This window comes from Pieris brassicae, chromosome 2, assembly GCF_905147105.1.
Source record: "Pieris brassicae chromosome 2, ilPieBrab1.1, whole genome shotgun sequence".
In the NCBI taxonomy this organism is placed as follows: Eukaryota; Metazoa; Arthropoda; class Insecta; order Lepidoptera; family Pieridae; genus Pieris; species Pieris brassicae.
This window is the reverse complement of record NC_059666.1, coordinates 22,844,695-22,868,675: the sequence shown is the minus strand read 5'-3', so window position 1 is coordinate 22,868,675 and position 23,981 is coordinate 22,844,695. Positions and strand designations below refer to the sequence as shown.

Here is a 23,981-nt window from a genome sequence, read left to right as displayed (position 1 = left end):
ACTTCAATATCTCTTTTCCTATAATCCAAATAAGATTGCAGGCCACAAGTCACAACCATATTTTGTATTCGGCTTGTTTTGTCATTGCCATGATTAGCTTTTAATTTACATTTCAAAGGATGTGTTAATCTAAAAACCTTGCGTGATGTGGCCTATTACTCCTTAAGATTCGATAATTTTTCAATAAAATGCGAGTTACTGAAAATGTAACCTACAAGGGAAGACACAGGTAAAGGATACTTTAATTATTTGTTTTATTTTATTGCACGCTAAAATAAAATAAATAAAAACACAGTGATAGGATTTCGATGGAACAGAAATGACGTTTTAATATATTATTATAAACCTAAAGTTGAAGTTGAGTGAATTTCAACTTCGCATTTCCCAGTGACTAAAACTAACATAGCGTATACGTCAGAACGATATTAATAACCAACATAACGGGGGTGGAAGCCACTTATAATATACGTAAGTCCTCTTTCAACATGTTTCATTCAAGGAAAAACTGATTTACGTATGACATTTATTTTTGTATGTTGTATGTCTATAGAGATTACATTTCCTCGCATTGAATCACGATCGTAATAAAATTTTCATACAAAAGGGAAACCGAACAAAACTTTACAAGATTAACCAAAGACAAGTTACAAGGGTGTAAGCAGCTTATACAAGAACTACTGGGTCTGTCAGCCACGGATTTGAATCCGCTGGGAGCGGGAAATTTTTCAGAAGCCTTCAGCCTTCAGGCTTCACAACTTTAGTGTCGACGTCGACGCCTTAGGGAGCGGTCGTGTAGCGAGATGAACGCTTGCGATCTTTCGTATTACGAGTAATTCCGATTAATAAATAAATATGAATGAAATACGTAAGTGAATGGTGCACGTAAAAAGATTTACAATATGATGCAATTTAAAAGTTTTAAGCTGTGTTTTGCAGTGTAGTTAAAGTTCTTGGTAAGTTAAAAAGAAATTTTACAAGCATCGTTCAAGGTTAACTGTCTCTTATTTCGTGTTATTATTTTTTCACACTTAAATTGTTAATTTACATCCGGTTGGCCTTTTATTGTTTTGATATATATTTAAATAGTTTAGTTTTGTGTTGTTTATTTGTTGCTTTACTAGAACTACTCTCAAACTAACACTAAACACAATTTTTTAACTAATCTGATTGGTCTCCGAAAAACCTTAACATCATTTTATGAGCGTATCTTGAGATAACGTGATTTATCGCCATCTTGTTCTATGAAAGCTTTTAGATGTCTTCATAATTTTTTTCATACTTTCTTCGATACATTATAAAGCTTTCCTCTCAATTTTTATAAAACGGTTTTTTTATGTGGAAACCTGATTAAATAATAAACAAGTTACTTTAATAATTGTAAAATGAGTATTCACAAATGGAACAATGTGCATATAGTCCAATTATTACATAGATTTGAAGTAATAATGAAACTCATATTTTTTTAAAAACTATGCTCGTAGCCGGTCTCTGACATTGACATTGACACTTATCAAATTCTACTTTTTAATTTTTTTGGTTTCTCGACGATACGTTTTGGTGTTTAGTTAAAATTAAGTGACAGAAACAATAATTTTGTCATAAGACTAAAGTTTTACTAATTTATATACATTATTAAGGATATTATTAATATATACTTAATAAATAAAGATACTTACAAATCCTGCAAACTGTGATAGGGAGGAGGTTTATGGCATTTTTTATTACCCATGACATTTGTGGGGTCAAATTCTTTTCCTGTTTTCTTGGGGTTCTATGCATTAGGCTTGAGGTTGTAAAACAACAGTTAACGTAACAAAATGTTTTATTTCAACAGTGTACCACATTTTGGAGGCTGATCCTTTTCCTAAATTTCAAATTTTTGTATAGTTACCTTTTTCTTCAGTTCGATAAATTCGTGATCTCCTAAACAAAGCCTTCGTATGTATGAGACACTGTATATTAATTATCATTTTATCATTAGTATTTAAAATTGAAATTAAACTAATTAATTAATAAAGATATAGTACAACGAGAGAAATGTGGTTACTAATATGTCAATATAGACTGAATGACAGTAATAATAACCAAAGTATTTAACTTAACACTGAAATGATTATCGTTTCACCAGGAATTTAAAACTAACACCACGGACGCGTTCATCACTAGATCCCGTTTGCTTGCTTTTAATCTACTACTAATACAACTTATTTTACAGAATCGAAATAAGTACCGCATGTCCTAATATCCTAGCTACATAACATATACATTTTAAAAATAAACATCAAAGAACTATGCTTTAGTGCCATAAAAGTAATGACTTTGAGCATAATTTTGAAGTAATTGCCATGTTTTACTATTAAGCCAACTATCGTTGCATCACGCCTCTGGGAGGATCGTCTGCCAGCAGATCTAAAAAACCATTTAATTCTGAATAATGTTCTTTCGAGAGCATAAAAGAAAAACTGACAACAATTTCATTGTGAGAAGGATCTTTATTGCGAGAGAGGTTTTAAAAGGTTTCAGACGAGTTTAACTTAATGGTATGGTTCACTTTAACCGCTATATTATAGAAATCCTTCAAGTTAATACCGTTTTATTTGTATTGATTTATTCGTAGCACCAGTAGAGCTTCTAGATGATTCGGATTATATGAATAATGGATTACATAATGGATCACACAAGCTGAGACTAAATAGAAACAGTTGCAGTAACAGTTGATGGAAAGAGAATTAAAATTAATTATATTTGTAGGCCCTTACACCTCAAATGACAATCTTGCCTTATGCCATGTACTAAATGTCGTACGGACCTCTTCGATCGGTCCTTAAGTATGATAAACCCTATGATATAATATGGAATTGGTAGGTTCAACTAATATAAAATAACTTCTTTATTGTATATATTCAAGCTATACAAGGTATATATTCCTGTGTTGTATTGACATATATCCAATTGTTTTTTGAATCACGAGTCACTGAGCGATATTTATCGGTCCGATGGAGAAATATAATCAAATTTCTGTTCCGTCATATCCACAATTTGGTGTTATCCTCCTTAGACCATGTAATTGATTTAACTTTCCTTGCTGATGGCACTTTACTTGAAAGGTCGTGAACTGATTTCGTGTCCGAAGTTAAAGCGGAAATGAAGTCTTTGAACAAAATAATGACGAATCGGAGACAATTCTGATACCCAATTAGTTAGACGACTTCTGTTAAATTTGTTTATATATTCATATCTTTATAGTTTCCTACTTTCGTAAATCTTTTGGTTACCCATGCCCAATAGGATTGGACCATAGCTATATGCCGAACTAAAAAGTACTGCAGCGAAGGAAAACTTTATTAGCAAAGCTAATACAGAGTAGATATTTTAGCGTCTCTGATTTTTATATCGAATTAGTTTGTGGTCGACAAAATAGATTTTACAACATATATAATGCATAAAATGTTAGAAAGATGAAAATAATAGGCTTATCGCACAAAATTAAAGTATTAACATAAACACTTAACTACTTAGAGCTAGTTAAAATATAAACGAAAAAGCTATGAAGTGGCCAATCTTTGTTGACAGAGCCAATGTTACGCAATTAGCTTTAACCCGCGACTCATCTAGCATAAATTTCGCTGAAATTAACTTTAAACGTTCCCATAATAATCTTATCGTTATAAAAATGGAAAAAAGTTTTTGTTAAATATAAATGGGAATTTTTTGGAAATTGGGTAAATTAAATTTAAATTGTACACATAAGTTACATTAAATAAAATAAACAAACGGCCCATTTGTACGTTGTAAATATATTTAAAACTATTCGATTAGTGATAAAATACATATTTAGTAATCGTAGTCAAAAATAACTTAAATAAAGAAAACCTGAGCAATACAATACAATTATTATAATAAATACTTTAGCATATACTCATAAATTTAAAATATTCCACAAAACAAACAATAAAGATAAATCCAATACAGCTACATTGTTTGCACGCCCCTTGGTAACAATACCCTGCTAATACTTCCATGTTTCTAATGTTAGCACTGTCAGTGGGAATAAATTCAATAATTGCAAAAATAATTCACTCGTAATATTATTAAAATATCATTAAGTAAAATAAATGAGTTATTTTAATGTCATTATTGGAATATATCAAAGCGGTTATAACTAAAATAATTTTGTTATGTACCGTCGCCTCTTAATAAAATCATAGCTAAACAAGTTATATTTATGTGAAATAATTATTAAAGGTATAATAAAAAATATAATAATATAAGCGTAGAAATTATTTAATTCAAGTTACTAAGCAACCCAATGGGCTTAAATAGGTATTAAGAACAATTCAATAAAGTCAATTGATAAAAGCATACAATAAAAGGCTTCTTGTTCATCTACAACATTGACAAATTATGTGTGGCTTCCTTTTGATATTATGCCCTCGATCTAATTCGTTTAAAACTTGTGACCAGGTTCACATAACTATATCTACTTGACAACTACATGGGTTGTAAGAAAAATACTTTCATGTTGGCCATGCAGCGTAACGTATAATGTGGAAGGAATCTGGGCAATAATTATTCAGAAATTGAATAAATATATTATATTTATTCAATTTCTAAATCACAGACTTTTATCAAAAAAATTGGCTCGCTATGTTGATGTTTGCCTTACCGTACAAGAACTAGTAACGACGAGCGATTTTATCTGTTAAAAAGTTTTATTGAAATGTATAACACAAACGTAAATATAGAAAATATGGCAAGTAGGTTAACAACATTGTTTACTCAACTATATACATTTACTTAAGTGATTTTTTAAATCACCAACAAGGTAAATATTATATTAACGCTCGACGCCAGATGAATTGCAACCATACACGTCCCGAATTACCCAACACGACATTAGAGGTCACTAAAAACCATAGTCAGAGTCATTGAGTAAATTGCTGAATACTTATAAATTACTAAATTAAATTGAATTAACAACTCGTTGAACGATTCGAGAACATGGGTTAAAAAAACTACGAAAATGTTTAGTGATTTTTAAAGTAACCAAACATTACATTTGATGTGGCTTGATTATTTAATCGGCAGCTCATGTCTGAGCGTCGTGGTCAACAACGAAGCATCTAGAGCGGACTATCTGCTTCCATCGGTTTCTGTCCAGAGGCTCTGTTATGAGGCCGATAAGTCTTTCACTTGATCGGTCCATCTGGTTGGTGAACGGCACCGTGTGATCTTTTGCCTTCTGTGTTCCAACAACGATCAGTATTCTTCTGGCAACATCCTAGGAAGATATGGAAGAAATGTTCCAAAGACTAGAAAGTAGGAACATAGGTCTCGCAGTGAATAGAGCAAAAACTAAACTGATGTTAGTAGATCGAGCCACAAAGCTTCATATTTCTAACGACTCTGCAGCAGATCTGGCTAAAGATGCCATATCACGTTTAGGCAACATCTGGAAGAAAAGTGGAGTTGGTATCAAAACCAAAACCCAAAGACTGATACGGGCCTTAGTGTTCCCTATCTTCCTGTATGGAGTAGAAATAAGGACTATCTTGACTCGGGAAAGGCAAAGAATCAATGCCTTTGAGATGTGGTGCTGGCAGTGAATGCTCCGAATAATCGATCCTGACCCATCTCCGCATACGGACTATGTTATATATTAATATATGTATTATATACGGTATGTTATTTCGGCCATACAATGCGCAGAGGCGATAAGAACTTGGTTATTTACTCGGATATTTTTCAAATAAAATTAGGAGAGGCTCTTAAACCTGAAGAGTTACTAAAGCGGACGTTTAATTAAAAATCAACTACCTCTTAATGACCAAGCATACCGTGTACAATAAATTTAATATAACTTTCATAAATACATTATTATTTTCGTTGGCAAAATATACTTTTATACTAATAGCCTTCAACATGTTATAAATCAAGTGTCCAACACGATTCTGTTTCGATTACTATAATATATCTTGTTGACTATTCGCAAGATGTATGACTAAGGAGGAAAAGATGAAAACATTTTTATTTACAACTCTATGGGATACATTCAGAAAATTTCCATACATTCAATATCACATACTTCCGACTTTTAATTGCTTCATATTATTAAATTATTAGGTTTTGATGTGTGAATGAATTTATGTGCAAACGAATGTGTGACAAAGCCGATTAAGGAATACTGCATGATCGTACGCAACAGTTTCAAACCTCATCAAAGGACAACTAGTGGGGCTTGGGGCCATGTAAATCAGTTGCTGAGTATTCCCGAAGGTGCACTAATCTATTCATTGACGACCTACACTCGATATATCTGGTTGAATGCGGTTAATACTGTTATTGCCTATTCGAATCGAAACTTCGAAGCTGTATAAAGCGTTTACTTAGGATGAGATTATCGGCTTCAATTAACATATCTAGTGATAAGTCTTTTTCATATTTGTGGATTGCAAAACCTCTAGTCATGATTGTCTATGTAACAATTTATTTATAATTTTCGTTATCCTACAGTTAACATAAATTATAAACAAGAAAAAAACAATTATACCAAAGAAATAGCCTAAGATGGAATACATATCAAGGACAAAAATCTTCAAATATTTACGAAACAAAAAAATCTATAAAAATTATTAAATACATTTAACCTAATTTTAATAGTACCTATTTCGGCTGTGTTGTGTGGTGTGTAAAATTGAGGGTATGTTCATTTGAGTACGAAAGTACGAAAACACAGACTACCCACCAAGGTTAGAGTAGAATTTGTAAGCGACGGATTTGTGCATAGTTCCATATAAAAAATATATTGTTTATTCTATACATATATTTACTCTCTGACACATATACTACACACACTATAGTCTAAATACGCAATAGTTTTAATTTATAATTAATTATATTGAATATATATCTTCAAGGAAATAATGCAGCGTTATCATTATTTATTAACCAAGTTTTATTGGTTTGTATTTTTATTATTACGCTAAAATGAAATATCCCATCGTCAAGCACATTTGGAAGTCTCTGGGCAAAGATATGCCGTGAAATGTGATCAATTTATAAAAAAAAACTTTATACCGTTTAGTACTAAACAAGTTTTGCTTTGAAATGTATAATTTAAAATAACTGATAAAGCAAAGCATAAACTTGTTGAGAGGCATATTGAAAACTGAAATGGAAATTCAACATTGCGATGGCGTACAAAGTTAAGGAAGTTACATCGCTGCACCGTATGTATTCAAATGTAACTAAATTGAACATTGTACTGAAATTTACTTCGACGGTTGACACTATGTTGCCTGCATCATTGACTTTTATAACATCGAATGTGACTTGGAGAATTGGTTATTTATTTTTGAAACCTTGTTTGTGAAAATGTTGTTCTTAAGAAGTTGGTTACAGATAAAAATGACCAAAAGTATTGAGCAAAGGAATTGCGTTTCTTGGGTTGCTTTGTATAAAATAAACATAAACATCAAGATTCAAGTTAAAGCATAGCAATAATAATACGTTTTATTACATAATTATACATATAGCACAGAAACGACCGCAGTACAAACAATTGTCTGAAATAATTAGTAAAATACCTTGGAATTATTGATTGTCGTCGATGATTTCGTGGTTTCGTGGTTAATCAGTCTCGGGAAAATTTACGCGGCCTTAGCGTTCATTACAGGATATCATAATTCAATTAAAATTAAGGTATAGTCTGAGGCGATTTTGTTTACTTCCGTGTATTTTTTATACCTTCCTAAAGATATCGTATATTTGCCAACATAAGTTCAGTATTATTTGCAGTAAACTTGGAGGCTGTATCTTCTGCTTGTTTCACAGTATCTTCTTGCTTAGATAATATTACGAGGAATGCAATCAAGACTGGATCGTGATCTTAATCAGATAATGAACATGATCCGACCAAGATCGGACCGCGAATGAACCGTGATAGATCTCATAGCCTGAATAGTCAGCGTGTGTCACACATAGAAGGCTCCTGAAGGCTCCTCCTTCTTCTTTATGATAGAAAATTCTTAAAGTAACATATTCGATCTGAAACTCGATCAATAGATCTATAAATACGTATTTAAATAAGATAACGAGGAGAAATTAAAGTTGAACGGAATTAATACGGATTGAAGCACAGCTGTTGCTCTCTGAGTGATATTCGCAATTATTAAAATAGCTAAATTACAGTTTGATGAGTTCAAAGTCTGCTCCTTGTACTATACTATACTAGATCTATTTGTTCTTAGTACTAGATGCGTTATAAGATCTACGAAGAAGTCAATTGTATAAATATATTTTTGATTTCTACAAACTTTATCATCGTAAGAAACGAATGTTTACACTTAGTGTACCTACTTCTTTTTAAGTGTCAATATCTGCCGAAGGAAAATACAATAAAAATAATGTATTAATTGCCAAATTTACATAATTATGTTTTGCAAACTTCATGAGTATGTGATTGCGAACAATATTACTGTTAATTTATTTTCCGTGGGATTAATTTGACTCGTTAATTAATGACGTCATTGATTTAATGCTGATGTCCAAAGTAGCAGATTAAAGAGTTATCCTGGTTTAACCATTAAAAATTGGGGCGTTTAACCCGCTATTAACTATAATATATATACCTATTTTTGACCTAAATAACTGGAGGCAATTCCTTTATATTGAGCGATTTACATTAAGAATTTTCCTTCACTATAACTTAAAGAAAGGGATAACACTATGACCGTATGTATGATATATGTTATCTGTATATATGATATATGTTACCTTGGTCCTTGTAGCGCATTTCCACCAAAAATATTTTCCTAAGTATCAAACGTACTGTACTTCCTAAGTTCTGAATTATTTTCTTGTTGGTGGTACTTTCTCATTTGGAATCAGTAGGAACAGGGCCTAAAGTAGAATTGTTGAGTCGCCTTTGTTAAATTATTCATAGAAATATTTCTTATTAAACATCCATAATTTATGGGAACACTCGTCATCGAGCCTAAAATTGAGCGAGTATTTGAGACAAAACCTTTGATTAATGAACCCCAATTTTGGTACAAAGTTATAAATTGAGACAGATAATTAATATTTAAAGCAATGCCGATGTGAAACTCTAATCTGAAATATTTCATTTTTTAATTCACTACGATTTCTCTGGAGACATCCTCTCTCTCGGGTACATCCAGTTTTTTGTTTTATGATACACGCGTATTTAATGTTGATATATATTGTTTATTACTTTTTTCATATAAAACCACACATATATGTAGTATACTAAACATCATACAAATTATACATAGTTGGAAACCCTTGTTATTTTTCAGTAGTGTTAATCAGTCCAGTATATAGGGCATACATGCTTAGGACATTTTAAACTTCAGAAAGGAACAAGGAGCGAAGTCCATCGGAATTTCAATAAAAAGTTTTCAATTAAATTGGATTCCGTAAACAGCCCATTGGCCGGTACGAAATTGAGACCGCTTTTAAAATACATTAATTGAATATTTGAAATATTATAGGGATGGGCCCTATAATATTTCAAATATTAACTGAATTTATGTACAATTTATATGTGTTATGGGCTATTCGATACTTTTAGTACATACACTCTTTATCATTCGTTTTAGTAAGCGTATATAAAACATATTTCAATATTATTTGTTTGCTGACGTTTTCGATTTGTAATTTTTTTTTATTAAATATACTCTATATATAGTCATATATAGTCTATCTGTCCAACGAGGCATATATTAGAATAATTATAAACGGAATAAGAAATTCTTTGAATAATATTAATATTCAGTTATAATAACTATCCATTGAACATTTTGTAGAATTAAGTACGATTTGAATAATCATATTGAATGTGTAATGAACAAAGCTTTGTGATCAAATTAGGACTACAGATCGGCACTTTGTAAATCCAACGATAAACTCAGGGATAGCAGAGATTTTAAGTAACAAATTTAAAAAAAAACATAATTTCCTACACTAAGTCCAAAAATGCTTGAATGCTTTTTTTAAAAAGCGAGTACATTCACAGTCTAACCAAATTATATCAAGTTTAAATTAGCATTTTTTCATCCGTAAGATTGCTATAAAAGTTACTTTAACAAAAGCTTTTCGTAAAAAGCTCTGGATGGCTTCGCCATCCTTGTTATTATACAGTGAAGTGGCTTTATAGCACCTTATTAAGTTTTTCTCTGGCATCAAGCAAGCATTCAAAACTTTTTCGATCTTACGAACTGTTTACAAAATCATTTTACGCGCAGTAACTTTTGTGAGTTTTATTAGTGCGGTTACCAAATCGTGAATTGAGTAACTCTTTAAAATTATTAAGTTTTGTGGATAACTTGAAATGTTTATATCTATAGAAGAATATATTAGATTTTGCAAGTTTTCTATCAGTTTAGAGAGACTAATATCAAAAATTATACCTCTTGTTCTTTTAGTAATCATCCAGTATGACGTGTGCTTTGATAGTGTGACCATAACTAATAAACAGTGGCAAATAATCAAAAGAGGTTGGTGATTACCAATTCCGAATAAATTCCACAGAAAGCGCCAAAATGGTAAAGTGCTTGGTATAAATTCATGGATATTCAAGATCCTAGACTGGTTAAACAGAAGCTCGTTTGGTGGCATCGTACTTGAATATTAATCAAATAATATAAATCAGTAACCACTGTGAACACTGTCTACAATGCATTGTCATAGTGCTTGACATTCAACACGGAGTCGGAAAAATTTTAAATTATGTAAAATAATTATAAGTTTATACATACATAGCTTCAATCCGGTAAAAAGCTGTTTTCTTTAAATATACGTTTTTTTACTAAACATAACTATGTGAGAAAAAAATATTCAACAATCTTAATACTATATTCTGGTCTTTACAAATAAAGTCACCATGACGGGTTTTTGAGATCAATAGAATCTACTCGTAGCTGGAAGGCGCTGTTTGACGCCAGCCTCAAAGCTGTTTACTAATGCCACGGGAAAGGTTTGCCAAATGTGTATTCAAGCAAACTGCTTAGTGAGACTGCCCAACTTGATGCATTGAGCAGCTTTATAGGTATTTAAGTTTTGACCATCGCTATTACTTATTCTAAATCAACTTATAAAAGTCAATTACACAACCACATTATGTTACCGTTACCGTACCGTTTACCGTATTGAACAAAGAGCGACGAATCCTTATCGAGCGGCTTGATCGTTTTGCGTTCCGTCGTTCGGATTAATACCTGCAGCTGAGTTTAATCATCGAACGTCGAGGCAGAATACGAAATTCCACCCGCATCACCAGTCGTCCAGTAAAGGTTCAGGCAGTTTTCGCCGCGCACCACCACTCTAGAAGCCAGAACCAGCTGCCTACTGAAGTATTTCCGGACCAATTCGACTTGAAAGGAAAAAAAGAGCGTACCAATTCTTAAAAGGCTGGCAACGGGCTCGCGGGCGGTCTGGCATTGAGAGTGTCCATGGGCGGTATCACTTCAGGTGAGCCACCTATTCGTAAAAAACGTAATAAAATTGTAAATCATAACACATCAGTGGTCCGACTAAGCTTCCAAATAACCAATATAAATAATCTTTCTAAAAGTGTCAATTTACATTTCGGTACAGTTATATTAGTAACTTTTGCTGCCGAAATCGTGTCAAATCAAATTTATTCTCACCACATAATATCAGTTACATGTTCGATTGTGATTTTGCAGGAAGGCTATTTATCTATACGTGTTTCAGGATAAATATTTAGTGAAACAATATCAGCTTTGTATAAGCATTTAAAAATGATATTCCATTCGAATTGCGGTCAAATATAACGTCGCTTTGCAGGACATCGTCGTGCCACTCACGTTCTGGGCGATGACAGATGGACGGTCTATTGTTACATACTGAATTTACACCCGCGAAACACGTCCGCATTGTGTAAACATGTACTCTGATTAATCTGAATAATAGATTTAATATTTTGAATTATATGTGTCCAGTTATTTTTCAGTTTACTGATTTTATTCAGAAAAGACAACATATGTTGACTTGATCCGATGTGTACACACTCTAAGTACAGGTTGAAGACGAAGAAAAAGGATTCAAACAAATATTTACTTTATACCTTATATCGTTTATTAAAAGCCGCAGCATTAAATATACTCACGTATGTATTTATGCAAAGCAGCTTACCAAGATTTTGGCTTGTTTTTAAGAAAAAACTTAAATGTGACAGACCCTAGCTCGTCACCGCAATAATTTCTATAGTTCTTGGCAGTGTTTTGCAAAATCTCAAGTAAATTGAGAACATTCTGGAAGGAACTTTGGGTTGACGGTTGGCCGCTACCCAGAAGTAATAATCACATAGTTTGGATTATTTACTCATATTAATCTCGGGAGGAATCATTTGGCTTGAGAATTCCCTTTACACATAATTAGGTTTCAGTACCTGCCTCTGAAATTGCTTAGTGATATAAAAACTACCACGTATCTTGTTTGTTTAGAGGGGTTAAATATAAAATGTTCTTAGACTAAAAAATTATCAGCAAGTAAGTAAGCGTTTGCAGCTGGGTCACTTAATTGTAGGTATAATAGCTCCACCGCATGATTTTCAAATAATGAGATCAAATTATAGCGTTTCCTATTCATGTCGTGTCGTTCGTAACAAGAATGCAATTAGAATAAAAATTTTGGATGATAAATTTAATTCTATAATAAATCGAAGATTTTAATTTTTGCTTAAGAATGGACATACTTAGAAATAAACTTATCGTAATAACACCTAACAGCAGTATAGGCGACTAAAAAGCGGGTAAGCGGTAAAGCTCATAACCACGATAAATTGTGTAGGGTCATTCGACTTATAGAACATACCATTAGTGCTCGTGGCCAGTTCCTTTGTAATACTACGTGACAAACGATGCGATAACATTGCTGGAATGGTCACAACTTTGCGGTGCGTTTTACATAAGTCGCGGTCAGCGCACATGCAAATGTATTGTGACTTACCGCAACTGCTTAATTTGTGTGGCTTTATAAGTGTATGAATTAGCATGTTTGCTATATTTACTTTATAGAATGGTTTGACTATAATAATTCTCTTATAACGAAAATTCGAATGATTTAATTATCTTATAGATTATAGAATTAGTGAATAGATAAATATAGTAATGGTTTTTTTTAATTTATTGAGTAAATAACATGTTTCAAAGGTTACATACTATTTATGGCACTAACTAAAAAAGGGACTTAAATATTTCGTACTTTTTTAAATAAATATTATCATGTAAGATTCGAATACTCAAAAATGACATGTAACAAGCAATTTGAGCAAATGCTGAAGAGATATGCTAATGCCTCCATTGATTTTCCATCTGGTGTCGATATACGCGTGTGAAAGGTAGTATTGTGCTCCCTTTATTCTGATAATGAATATTTAATGTATTCCCGTACAAAAGATACCGAATAACGTTATCTATAGAGATACAAATTGCGACATTCCTCGGCCTGTGAAATTTTGTTTATAATATTTTATTTTTATATATATAGTACATTGTCTTACGTTGGCAATTTTTATGTATTCAAACTTGAATGGTTATATTTATGTTTAAAAGAAAATGTAATTAAAATAAAGCTTACTTCAAAATTAAGACAGTTTGATTTGCTTTATTTTTTATTTTCATTAAGAATGACGTCCCTGACGAATGTCGTTGATTCTTTTTTTTTTCTAAACAGTACAATCCAGTCACGGGGTCGATGACTTCATATTTGATAATCACTTTTAAGCACTTGGTTAACATTTGCTAACTAGTATTGTCTTTTGTTAAAATAGCTTTTACACATTAAGAAAAACACTTTTTGAACGGATTAAAGCTATGTATTATTATTAAAAACTTATAATTATTTACATAATTCTAAATTTAAAAAAAAAATCCGATGTTTCGCGTGCTTTTCAGCGTGCGTGGCTGTGGTGACTGAGTGGAATTTAATAATAATACATAGCTTTAATCCGTTCAAAAAGTGTTTTTCTTAATTTGCTAACTAATAAAATTATCAGAAGTAACCGAATAAAGTGGGAGAAACTTTTTTTTATATTTTGTAAGTCATAAAGCCAGTGCCCAGGATAAGTTCGAGCCTGATAAATAGAATATAGACGCAAGCCATAATAATATATGTATTGCGTGATACAGCGAGAATATCGAATTTATCATATCGCCATATTTCTCGACTGGAGCGGAATACATAATCGTAGGTCGACAAGGAAAACTTTTTCTTTACAATGTTGTCTCTACATGTGACAAGCGATCGAAAAAGTTCACTTCTTTCCACGTCATAACTTTTCTTCATTTATTTCTGTACTTTAATGTATGACGTGACAGGCTTACACGAGAGTTTTTACGATTACTCACCGTATATGGATGTTGTACATATACAATCGTTCATATATCTGTACAAGAATGGCTATTTTCTTATTTTAATACCAATACGGCGTAAAAGTTATAATAAATGTGTGTAACCGTCACCTAATTTTGTAAGAAACATTTCACTTTAGAATACTTTAATAACTATGTGTGAATAACTAACTAGTCTCCCATTTATACATAAAAACTTTAATTTTGTAACAACTTTTTAACTATTTTCAATTTGGAATACGTATATTATTTGAATAACTATTTCGTGTCAATTATCAAATTACAATATGGACTAGAGTGTTAAGCAAAACAGGATTGCAGTGATCGCCTTGCACAAAGTGGGTATTGAGCCGTCGGTCATATTCCAGACACTTCAAAATCTTGGCATCAGCCGTATGTTCGTATGTCGCACTATCAATACATACAACAACAGTTCGTCTGTCGAAGACCATAAAAAATCGGGGCGGTCAGGAAAAATGACTAGAAAGGCTTTTAATGCTGTTAAAGCCAGAATTCGTGGAAACCCAGAAAAAAATCTTATCGCGAGAAATGAAGATTCCCGCTAAGACTCTGTTGAGTATTATAAAACTCGGTGCTTATCGTTGATGTACACGACATGCCTAAAATCAATCTTTGCAATTAAAGAGAGTGGATCGATCAAAACGCTTTCTGTCGCGATACACAGCAAAAGCACAGAAATATCCTCTTTACCGATGAAAAAATTTTCACGATAGAAGAACACTACAATAAGCAAAATGATAAAGTGTACGGTCATAGTAAGTAAAGAAGCTGCCCACGTAGTCGGAAAGGTACAGCGTGGTCATCCTCCTGCGTCAGTGATGGTTTGGTAGGGCGTGTCTTATCAAGGACTCACAAAACTAAGGTTTTGTGAAAAAGCTCTCAACAGCATATATATCAATTTTCTTCTGTGATAAAGTAGTTGATATACAAGAGTCTACCCTCAGAATGTCATATCCGAAGGTCAGTACAATGTAACAAGTTTGTTTAGGGAAAGCATTGTTTGCACTGAAAGAACTAAAGTTTCTAAAATAACTGGGTAAGATTTAGAGTCGACAATTACCGTTAGACATGGCTGAAACATATTGGACTTTGTACGGAAGTCATATCTAGCGTCCAGTCAAAGATGTAAGGTCTTATTTTTAATTGATAATTGTATCGCTAAAAAACAATCCGAATTGCGATGGTGTTTCAGTTAAAATGAGCTTATATCCATCCTTAAATCATTTTACGCATATTTTATTTCTGTGTTAAGTAAAACATTTTGTGAACAGCATTGGGTCAGTGTCGTAACAAGCAACTGTGACGTAATGGCGCGTTAACAACTTAGAAAACCTTAGAATATTGGCAGGCTTCCAGCTCAGTGTTGTCAGTGACGCCACTCTAATTAGATTTACTCAAGTATCTTAATCGTGTTATTCTTGTTAGGTGTTTGGGCTTTGGGTCAGCTAGCGGATTTCTTAATATGAGATTTCCTTTTTAATCTACGGATTAATTTTATATTTCTGTTACGTGTGTTTCTGTCAAAGGGTCGTAGGAACATTATTGCATCAAAATCAAGAAGTACAAAAAACAAATATCAGTTACAACAACAACATTAATATATTTTTTTTAGGTTGTAATTATTTTTATATTGAGATGTGACTCTTTGCAGTATACGTTAGTTCTAGATTATTACTAGTTCCCAATCAAGAGTATAGAAGAGAAGAACGGGCAAAAAACTCTCCGGCACTCTTTGATCTCCAATCTCGCTTTTTCATAGCCTCGGGGCTAAAAAACACAGCCATAACTGCTCGTATATTAAACGTAAAAATTTATTACGATTTCATAAGATTAAATTCATATCCTTATTAAAAATTACTAAATTTTAAATCATATAACAGCAGGTCACCCGTGCCCAGGCAGGCGTAAGTTAACGTAGAAATTTTTTATAATTTCAACTCCTATTTGAATAATTAGTCTCGTTACATTTTTACACGGTTTAATTTCTATAAACTATTTCAGTTAAATGTGAGACGAAACAATCCAGAGCCAACCATCCATCCATTCACATTATAATTAAGAAAACCAGTGTTTCAAATGTTTACATGGGTAAATCGTTAGTTCTAGAATGTCTGAAATACTCGTACTAATAATGATAGTCTAGATAAATACTATTGGATATGGAATTTCGATACAGATTAACAAACACATATGACCTTATTATAAATCTAGGGTTGAGATAGTAGTCTGTTCGTTTCCATGGTTACCGGTTACTTTTTCCCATGAGACAAACACTATCAAATCTGGTGCTATCGTTAGATCTATATACATAATTAAGGTACGTGTGTATCCAATTAAACTATGACATTTAATTACGACTCACATCTCAACAATAAAATCGAACAGCAAAGTGAAGGCAATATTGTTCTCCTTATCCCTATAACACTGTGCTCGACGCATTGATGTAAGTTATGACTCTCATATTATGAACACAACCTACACTTTTATATTCTCATTCATATAAAACACTCTTTCATTGCGATTTTATATGGCGCTTTTATTCCTTTGATGTGATAGTTCATTATAATATCTAAAGCGCACTTTAAATTTATTGTTCTAAAGTTTAATCTGTACGCACAGATTTATTAATTGTTAGATAATGACTTTTGTTAGTTCTTATACAGATAATTCATTAAAATGTTCACCCTAAGGAAAAAAAACATACGTTTTTAAAAATATAGTGTCGCTACGACAAAAATAAGTTTCTCACTAGCTTATCTAATGTGACGTTGGCCGTTCAATTGTGGATGCCAAGCGTCAAGCCAGCCAAGTACATGGCCAAGTAGAACGTATCCCTGACCCATATTAGCTTAAATTTATACTAATATTATTAAGGCAATACTACTATAGAATGTATAGTAGTATAATCGATGCGAATATAATAGTTAAATGTAGACTGAAGTTTTTTTAAGTTAAGGCAGTTCTTTTACGGATTAAAATCTTTGTTAAGTTATTACTGTGGAACTTGAATAGAACGTCTCTTTGAAACTGATTCAGCAGAAGATGAATTAACTCCAACACTGTGACTCTATTATTAGCCTAGATTTCCAAGTTGAAACAATAGACTTCTATCAACAAGAAATCTTAAATTCAAACCCTTGTATCTGTTTTAAAAGTCGGTTTTTCTCAACAACAGCCTCTAGGCTCTCTATGTATTTGAAATTATGTTGCTACTCTCCAAGTTACTCTACATAAACCACGATGTGACCTAATAGAATACGGTCGCGGTTAGTATTTCAATACTATTGAATATGTTAATGGGTTTATTTACACAAAAAACATTAGTGGTTTTATAATAAGATTTTTAAATATTATTTTTTATGGACAAAACATAAAAAACGTCAGGACCTAACTTACGAAACAACTATTTAAGGATTCATTTGGATATAGCTTTCATTGAAGATAGTTTTATTAAATTTTATTTATTATTATTTTAGTTTATTCAAGTGTTATTAAATAACTCTTCCAAAGAATTAGCTGTGTTGCAGCTTACTCAGTTGTGAGGGAAATTCTTTATGCCGCAGAGTAATTTCTATATCTTCACTTCATTATACTTCTCAATTGTCTATACCAGCACAGTTTAATCTAATCTTAAGAGACTAAGATTTGAATAGCCTTATAAAAACAAAGGAAGACGAATTTAGAAAATTTAGTTGAATTTCTATGTAATTAAGATGCTTTTTATACAAAAAGCTAGAAAATTTATATCACTTTTCAATTAAGAATGAATTTATTAGAAAATATTGCTTAAGCAAACTATTTTCTTTGAGCGGCGTTAATTTCCTTACGGAAATAACGTTCGATGTTTCATTTGAGAGCGTATGAAAGTTTTTAATGTGAATTTGTTATATACAATATATTTAGAAGATGCATTACTTGCTACTTTAATAGTGATCGCAGTTTAAATACAGTTTTGATAGTTGGTTAAAAATAATGAGTATAATTATTATTAGCTTAGAGCCTCGTTGGTGGTTGCTCCTCAGGCCAATACTTGGCAATTATACGATATTATGTGGCATGAAAATAGGATGTCTTGACCAGTATTGGTCGTGTTCAAACAAACATAGATGTCTAATATTTATTAGATTAGCGACCTATTCTTAGCATCTCTTAAAAGCTAAAACACATGATATTCTTTCGAAATAAATTTTTCTCTTATTTATGTATATATCAGATTTAGAATATCGTATGAGAAAACTGTTCAGAAAATACATAAAGCTTAGGTTACAACATATAATATCTTTACAACCTACACATAAAGATATTGACCATGAGTTTTAATATCAATTACTATTATTGTCGTCATTAATTTACATCTCATATATAATTCGATGTAATCCAATCTTGCGGGTTTAGGATTTGGATCCAACCATTGGTCATCCACTTCTTAGACGATCAAAGTTGTTTAGTAAAGTTAGTACACGGACGAATTTCATACAGCCATTAACCCAAACAAATTAATTGTTTCCTAGGCATCGGAAAATTCATTGCTGTTTTGCTAAAATTCGTCTGTTTGAATTATTAATTCCGAATCTGGGGAAACAGTTCATTCTTGGTTGTCTTTGAGTCAAATTACAAAAATTTGGTTAAATCTCAAAATAGAAATGAACTAAAAACTATATTAGTTTGATATAAATCTTAAACAATAAACTTTAACAGCAGTGCAAAGTAAACTCGTTTAGTCGCTTAACAGTGTTACAGTTCACACTGGCACTCGTAGTTCTTCCGTTAAGGCCTTGTAACTCCTTATCTCTTAATGTCAAGGGAGAAGAATCTTATGTAGGGTATTTCCGATTAAGAATGTCGACGTTAGGGTTTTGAAATAACTATTTCGACATAAACGTGTCATTATTTAATTAATACTGAAAGGCTTTTTTTGAGTTATTTTTATAGATCAGGGGGCCAACGGGCAGAAGACTCACCTGATTCTTAGTTAGATACCACCGCCGCCCATGGACACTCTCAATGCCATAGGGCTCGCGAGTGCGTTGCCGACCTTTTAAGAATTGGTACGTCAAATAAGTTCGTACACACACATACCCCACATCTCTATGCAATGCACAAAATAAAGTCTTATTATATTGTTTTCGAGTTTAGGCTTTATTTACGGCTTGCTGCCTTATTAAATGTACAATTTAAGCTGTGGTGGGATTATTAAACCAGAAAGCCTTGCTAGACACGAGAAACGTTATTTAAGCTCGTTGGAATTTGTATAATTGTATATCTAGTTGTATATATTACTTAGTAAAAAATATAAATTTCACTTTGTGCAAGTTTGTCTGTAACATCGTAGATCCTACACAGTGATACTATTACGATACTATTGTTTTTGTTAGCAAGCTGACATGACCGCCAGATTTTTAATTTCACTTCATGTTTTCATTTTAAGGTCATCGGCTCTTGTTGTTAGCTGCGTCAAAAAAATTAGGCTTATAACTTATACCTTATATACTTATAACTTATTAATTATATGTATTTAGTTTATTTATAGTTGTCGGTTGCCTAAATTTGTCTGCAGTTTGCTTGGTGAGTTGAAGATGCAAAAATAGCCTTTCCTACTAAAAGGTTTATGATCAGCCAAGAGATATAGTGAATGCTTAAAATTGCGTTGAGGTGGTATGCATCATATATTCCGTTAAGATAATGAACTAACATTGTTGAGATCATTGCAACCTTAGGGATATTTGAAGGAATGATGCTATAAACACTCTTTTATAACTTAAACTTGTTTAGTTTGCACAAATATTCACCTATTTGGTATGTTGATAGCTTCTCAAAGTCAATTTGAGAAGCTTGTTTGACCTATCAGGCCTGAGGCAACTTACTAAAGTTATAAGTAACTTTGGAATAGTATACTAAACATATATTATAAATGTGTTTTATACGTAATTTAAGGACAAAAAATAGGCAATGTACTTAATCATAATCATAATTTACCACATACGCAACACATCAACTAAATAGAATCATATTTCTAGTTATGATTTTATTTACTTTTATTGCAGATAAGCAGAGTAGTTAAAGAGGCAGTGAGACAAATCTTGGCCGTATAACGAAGTGATAAAGCAAAAGGAGAAACTTTTCATAGAGTCGCATTGTATAGATCTCAATGCCTTATACAAAAAATCATTGCGCTGCTCCTCGCAGGCGCCGACTATGTTTGACTCGACCAAGGGTGCATTGCTAGTGGCGCCCTCTCTTGCTAACAGCTCGTGCAGCTTGAACGGTAAAGGCTGGCCAACGACCTTCCCCGCGACTGGAGACATCATCAAAGCCTTCTTCATATTTGCCTTGTCCATGGCAATCGTCTTTTGTAATCTAGTCCTCATTTGTGTTCTTAATAATAGAAGATATATTAAGTATATAGAAAATCAGGTAAGTAATACGAGTTTGTTCTTAAAGTGTTCAAAAATAAAATTTAAATTTCATATATTTTAACTAAAACTAATATATGTTTACAGCCACGATATCTGTTAACCTCACTCGCATTGAACGACTTATTTACTGGGATTTTAATAGCACCTGTCGCGCTTCTGCCTGCCTTGTACAAGTGTTGGCCTTACGGAGAGATATTCTGTCAAATTCAGGTATGATTTCCAGCAAAGAAGTTATAATTCTGACAAGGGTGACACTTACACGTAAAAGTCATGTAATCTTTAGGGGTTTAAGAAATAAATTGCATGATACGATGTTATTAATTTTACATTCCAAGAGCATCAAAATGTAATGTAGTTAGAGCAAAGCGGAGCACTGAAGTCCCCAGTAAACCTTATTTAAACAAGAGCCGAGGAGAAAATGAGTAAAGTTCTCTTGAAAAAGTTTAAAAGTAAGCGATCAGGTTGATATAATCCTGTTGCTCAATCATTAAATAACGTAGAATTTTCTGTCAAAACAGTGTTCTAATACGAAACTCGTTAACTCCTTTTGATAAAATGATGGATTAATCAACACAATGATGTCAGATAACAATAAAAGCCTTTGTGATGTTCTATTCATGTCACGAATTATTAAGTCAAAAGATTAAATGCGGATAAAATGTTGGCAATCATCGGCTGACAATAAAGCCCGTAAACTTCTATGGTTACAGTTGTTAAGTTAACGTTAATGGCTAACGATGACCCAGCAGAAACTCAATATTTCTTAAAGTTTACGCTTTGTGAAATTACGTTATCTCTTCCTTCTTCGGACTCTCAATTCCCGGTACACGGAGCACAAAGCAGCATTTATATTACACAAGATGTGGCCACTGACTTCCGTAATATTGTTTGTGATTTCGAGAAAGCTGTACGGACAAATTTGTATTACAGGCTCTTCTACGGGGAGCTGTGAGTCAACAGAGTGCTGTTATTCTAGTCTGTATGGCGATAGACAGATATTTGTATTTGTTACACCCGAGCACTTACCATAAACACTCGAGCAAAAAGGTAAGCGGAAAATAATATTTTTGTTTACTCGTAGAACGCGACTATTGTTGTTCGTTTCCATCAAGGAATAACAAAAAAAATGTAGAGAAATGTTCCGTAATTAAGAAAAAGAATATCTTTTTTACTTTGATATAATAAACACTGTAAAGGCGTGTATACATTTTGATTTACAAATAACTAGAAGATTGCTAACATATACTACTTCCTTGAACAGATAAATCACGTTCATAAATACGAGGAATGAGTCATCCTCTCACGTTATTTCCTTTCAGGGCTGCGTCCTAGTTATAAGTACAACTTGGATTCTATCCGTTTCCTTGTTCGCGATAATGGTGCTACCGAAGACGGGTTATTACTTTAATGCCACTGGTCTAATGGCGTGTGACGTCTTCCATAGTCGAGTAGCATTCAGGTATAGTCAATCATATTAATATTCTTATTACAGATTTAATAGTCCTCTTTAAAGGCAACATAAATTAATCATAAGTCAATACTTAAGTTTATTATAAGACTAATAATTTTTCAGAATTCTCTCCTGCTGTGCCTATTATTTCCCAACTACAATGGCTCTTATGTACTGCTACGGATCAGGGTTCCACGTAAGCAAAACGAGGGGGAAGTGTGAAGATCCGCGGCCAAATGGATTAACGCAGACATGCACGAAGACACACATCGACATTGAGACAGTGGTAATATAATATTTAAAAATTTCTTGAAATGGTTCTAAGTGCATTTTACAATAATATTTTACGTATTCTATTTTAAATCATAAAAATGCGTAATCATTGTAAAATTTTTAAGTTTGACATCTTCTTCTTCTTATCCGGTACACTCTTGACAGAGCGGTCGTGATCGCTATTTAGTAGTGGTAATCAAAGGAGCAGGTGTGATGCGCTTCACGACGTTTCGCCATCGTTGCCTATTAGTGGTCATCCTGCTACACTCGTTGAGTGTTAAATTTGACATATTAACCTAGTAATACTTATGATTGCCATTTAATAAATATTCGTTTATAAAAGGCAATTTAATTTATTTATAGCATATACAAGCGCCCATACGACCGCACAGTGTTAGTACATCACGTACTATGGCTGCGATGTCCTTAGGATTTATTGTTATGGTGACACCAGCGACGATTCAGGAAGTCGTCGCCGCTTGCACTGGCTGTAAGGTACGATCAGATTGCTTTATATAAAGTTAAAAATGTTTTGAAGATCAAAGAATAACAAGATATAATATTTAGATTTAATTATTTCTATTAGATAGATCAATGCTTGTTAATTTTTTTTATTCTATACAGGTTCCTCCATCGTTGGATTTTATCATAACGTGGATAGCCCTAAGCGATAGTTTTTGGAATCCATTCCTCTATTGGCTCCTAAATAGTCATTTTAGACGAATAAGTAACGACCTTCTGCAATATTACGTAAGTTTTTTGGTGACATTTTAATCAATTTCTAATCTAGGATACAAGAAAAAACATGTTTTTTTTTAGTTTTGCTGCCGGAAAACAAAGTCGTTTCCAGGTTACGACAAACCTAAGGGATGCTGCGGTTCTCCCGTCACATCTGATGGTTTACATTCTAAAGGCGAGTTTGAAGGCCTCCGAGAGAAGTATTGGGGGGAAATTCTAGAACGCACAGTATCTTCGAGTTCCCTACATGCACTTCAAAAAGCATGCCACAGAGATCCTATACGCTGTACGGGCTCATTTAAAGGCTACCATGGATCATGTAAGCACGGATCCAGATTTTTTGACGGATACGGGCCAACAGAATACCGGCATTTGGATAGATCAGCATTTCAGATAGAGTCCTGTTCGAGACACTGCAGATTAAAAAGTTCAGATATGTGCCTCTTTAGACCCGGTGCCTTTGAATGTGGTCGTTCGAGATCGAATTTGAGCCTAGACGAAGGTAACTTCAGCAAAGCATGTAATAACCGACATTCAGAATTGTGAGAGTTTCGAAATTGTCCGGTTTTCGGGCACAGAAGTAATAGTGTTAGTGTTTATCCCGGGGTAGAACATTTTAACTCTAATATCAAATGGAAGTTCAACGACTCGCCGTGTGACGATGACAACTTTACGAATTTGGAA

At 32.9% G+C, this 23,981-nt stretch overlaps 1 protein-coding gene across 2 annotated transcripts; it reads left to right on the top strand.

Moving 5' to 3' along the window:
- The first annotated feature begins 776 nt into the window (after positions 1-776).
- On the top strand, positions 777-23,981 carry LOC123720854 (trace amine-associated receptor 1). Of its 2 annotated transcripts, none has more exons than XM_045677667.1 (9): positions 777-953; positions 20,465-20,834; positions 20,921-21,046; positions 21,767-21,883; positions 22,156-22,295; positions 22,410-22,572; positions 22,923-23,054; positions 23,184-23,309; positions 23,379-23,981. In XM_045677667.1, exons 2-9 carry the CDS (start codon positions 20,616-20,618, stop codon positions 23,841-23,843), a joined length of 1,488 nt encoding a protein of 495 aa, XP_045533623.1. In that variant the 5' UTR covers positions 777-953; positions 20,465-20,615; the 3' UTR covers positions 23,844-23,981. The 2 variants fall into 2 exon arrangements, with proteins under 2 accessions (XP_045533623.1, XP_045533624.1); XM_045677668.1 differs by lacking the exon at positions 777-953 and adding an exon at positions 19,929-20,075.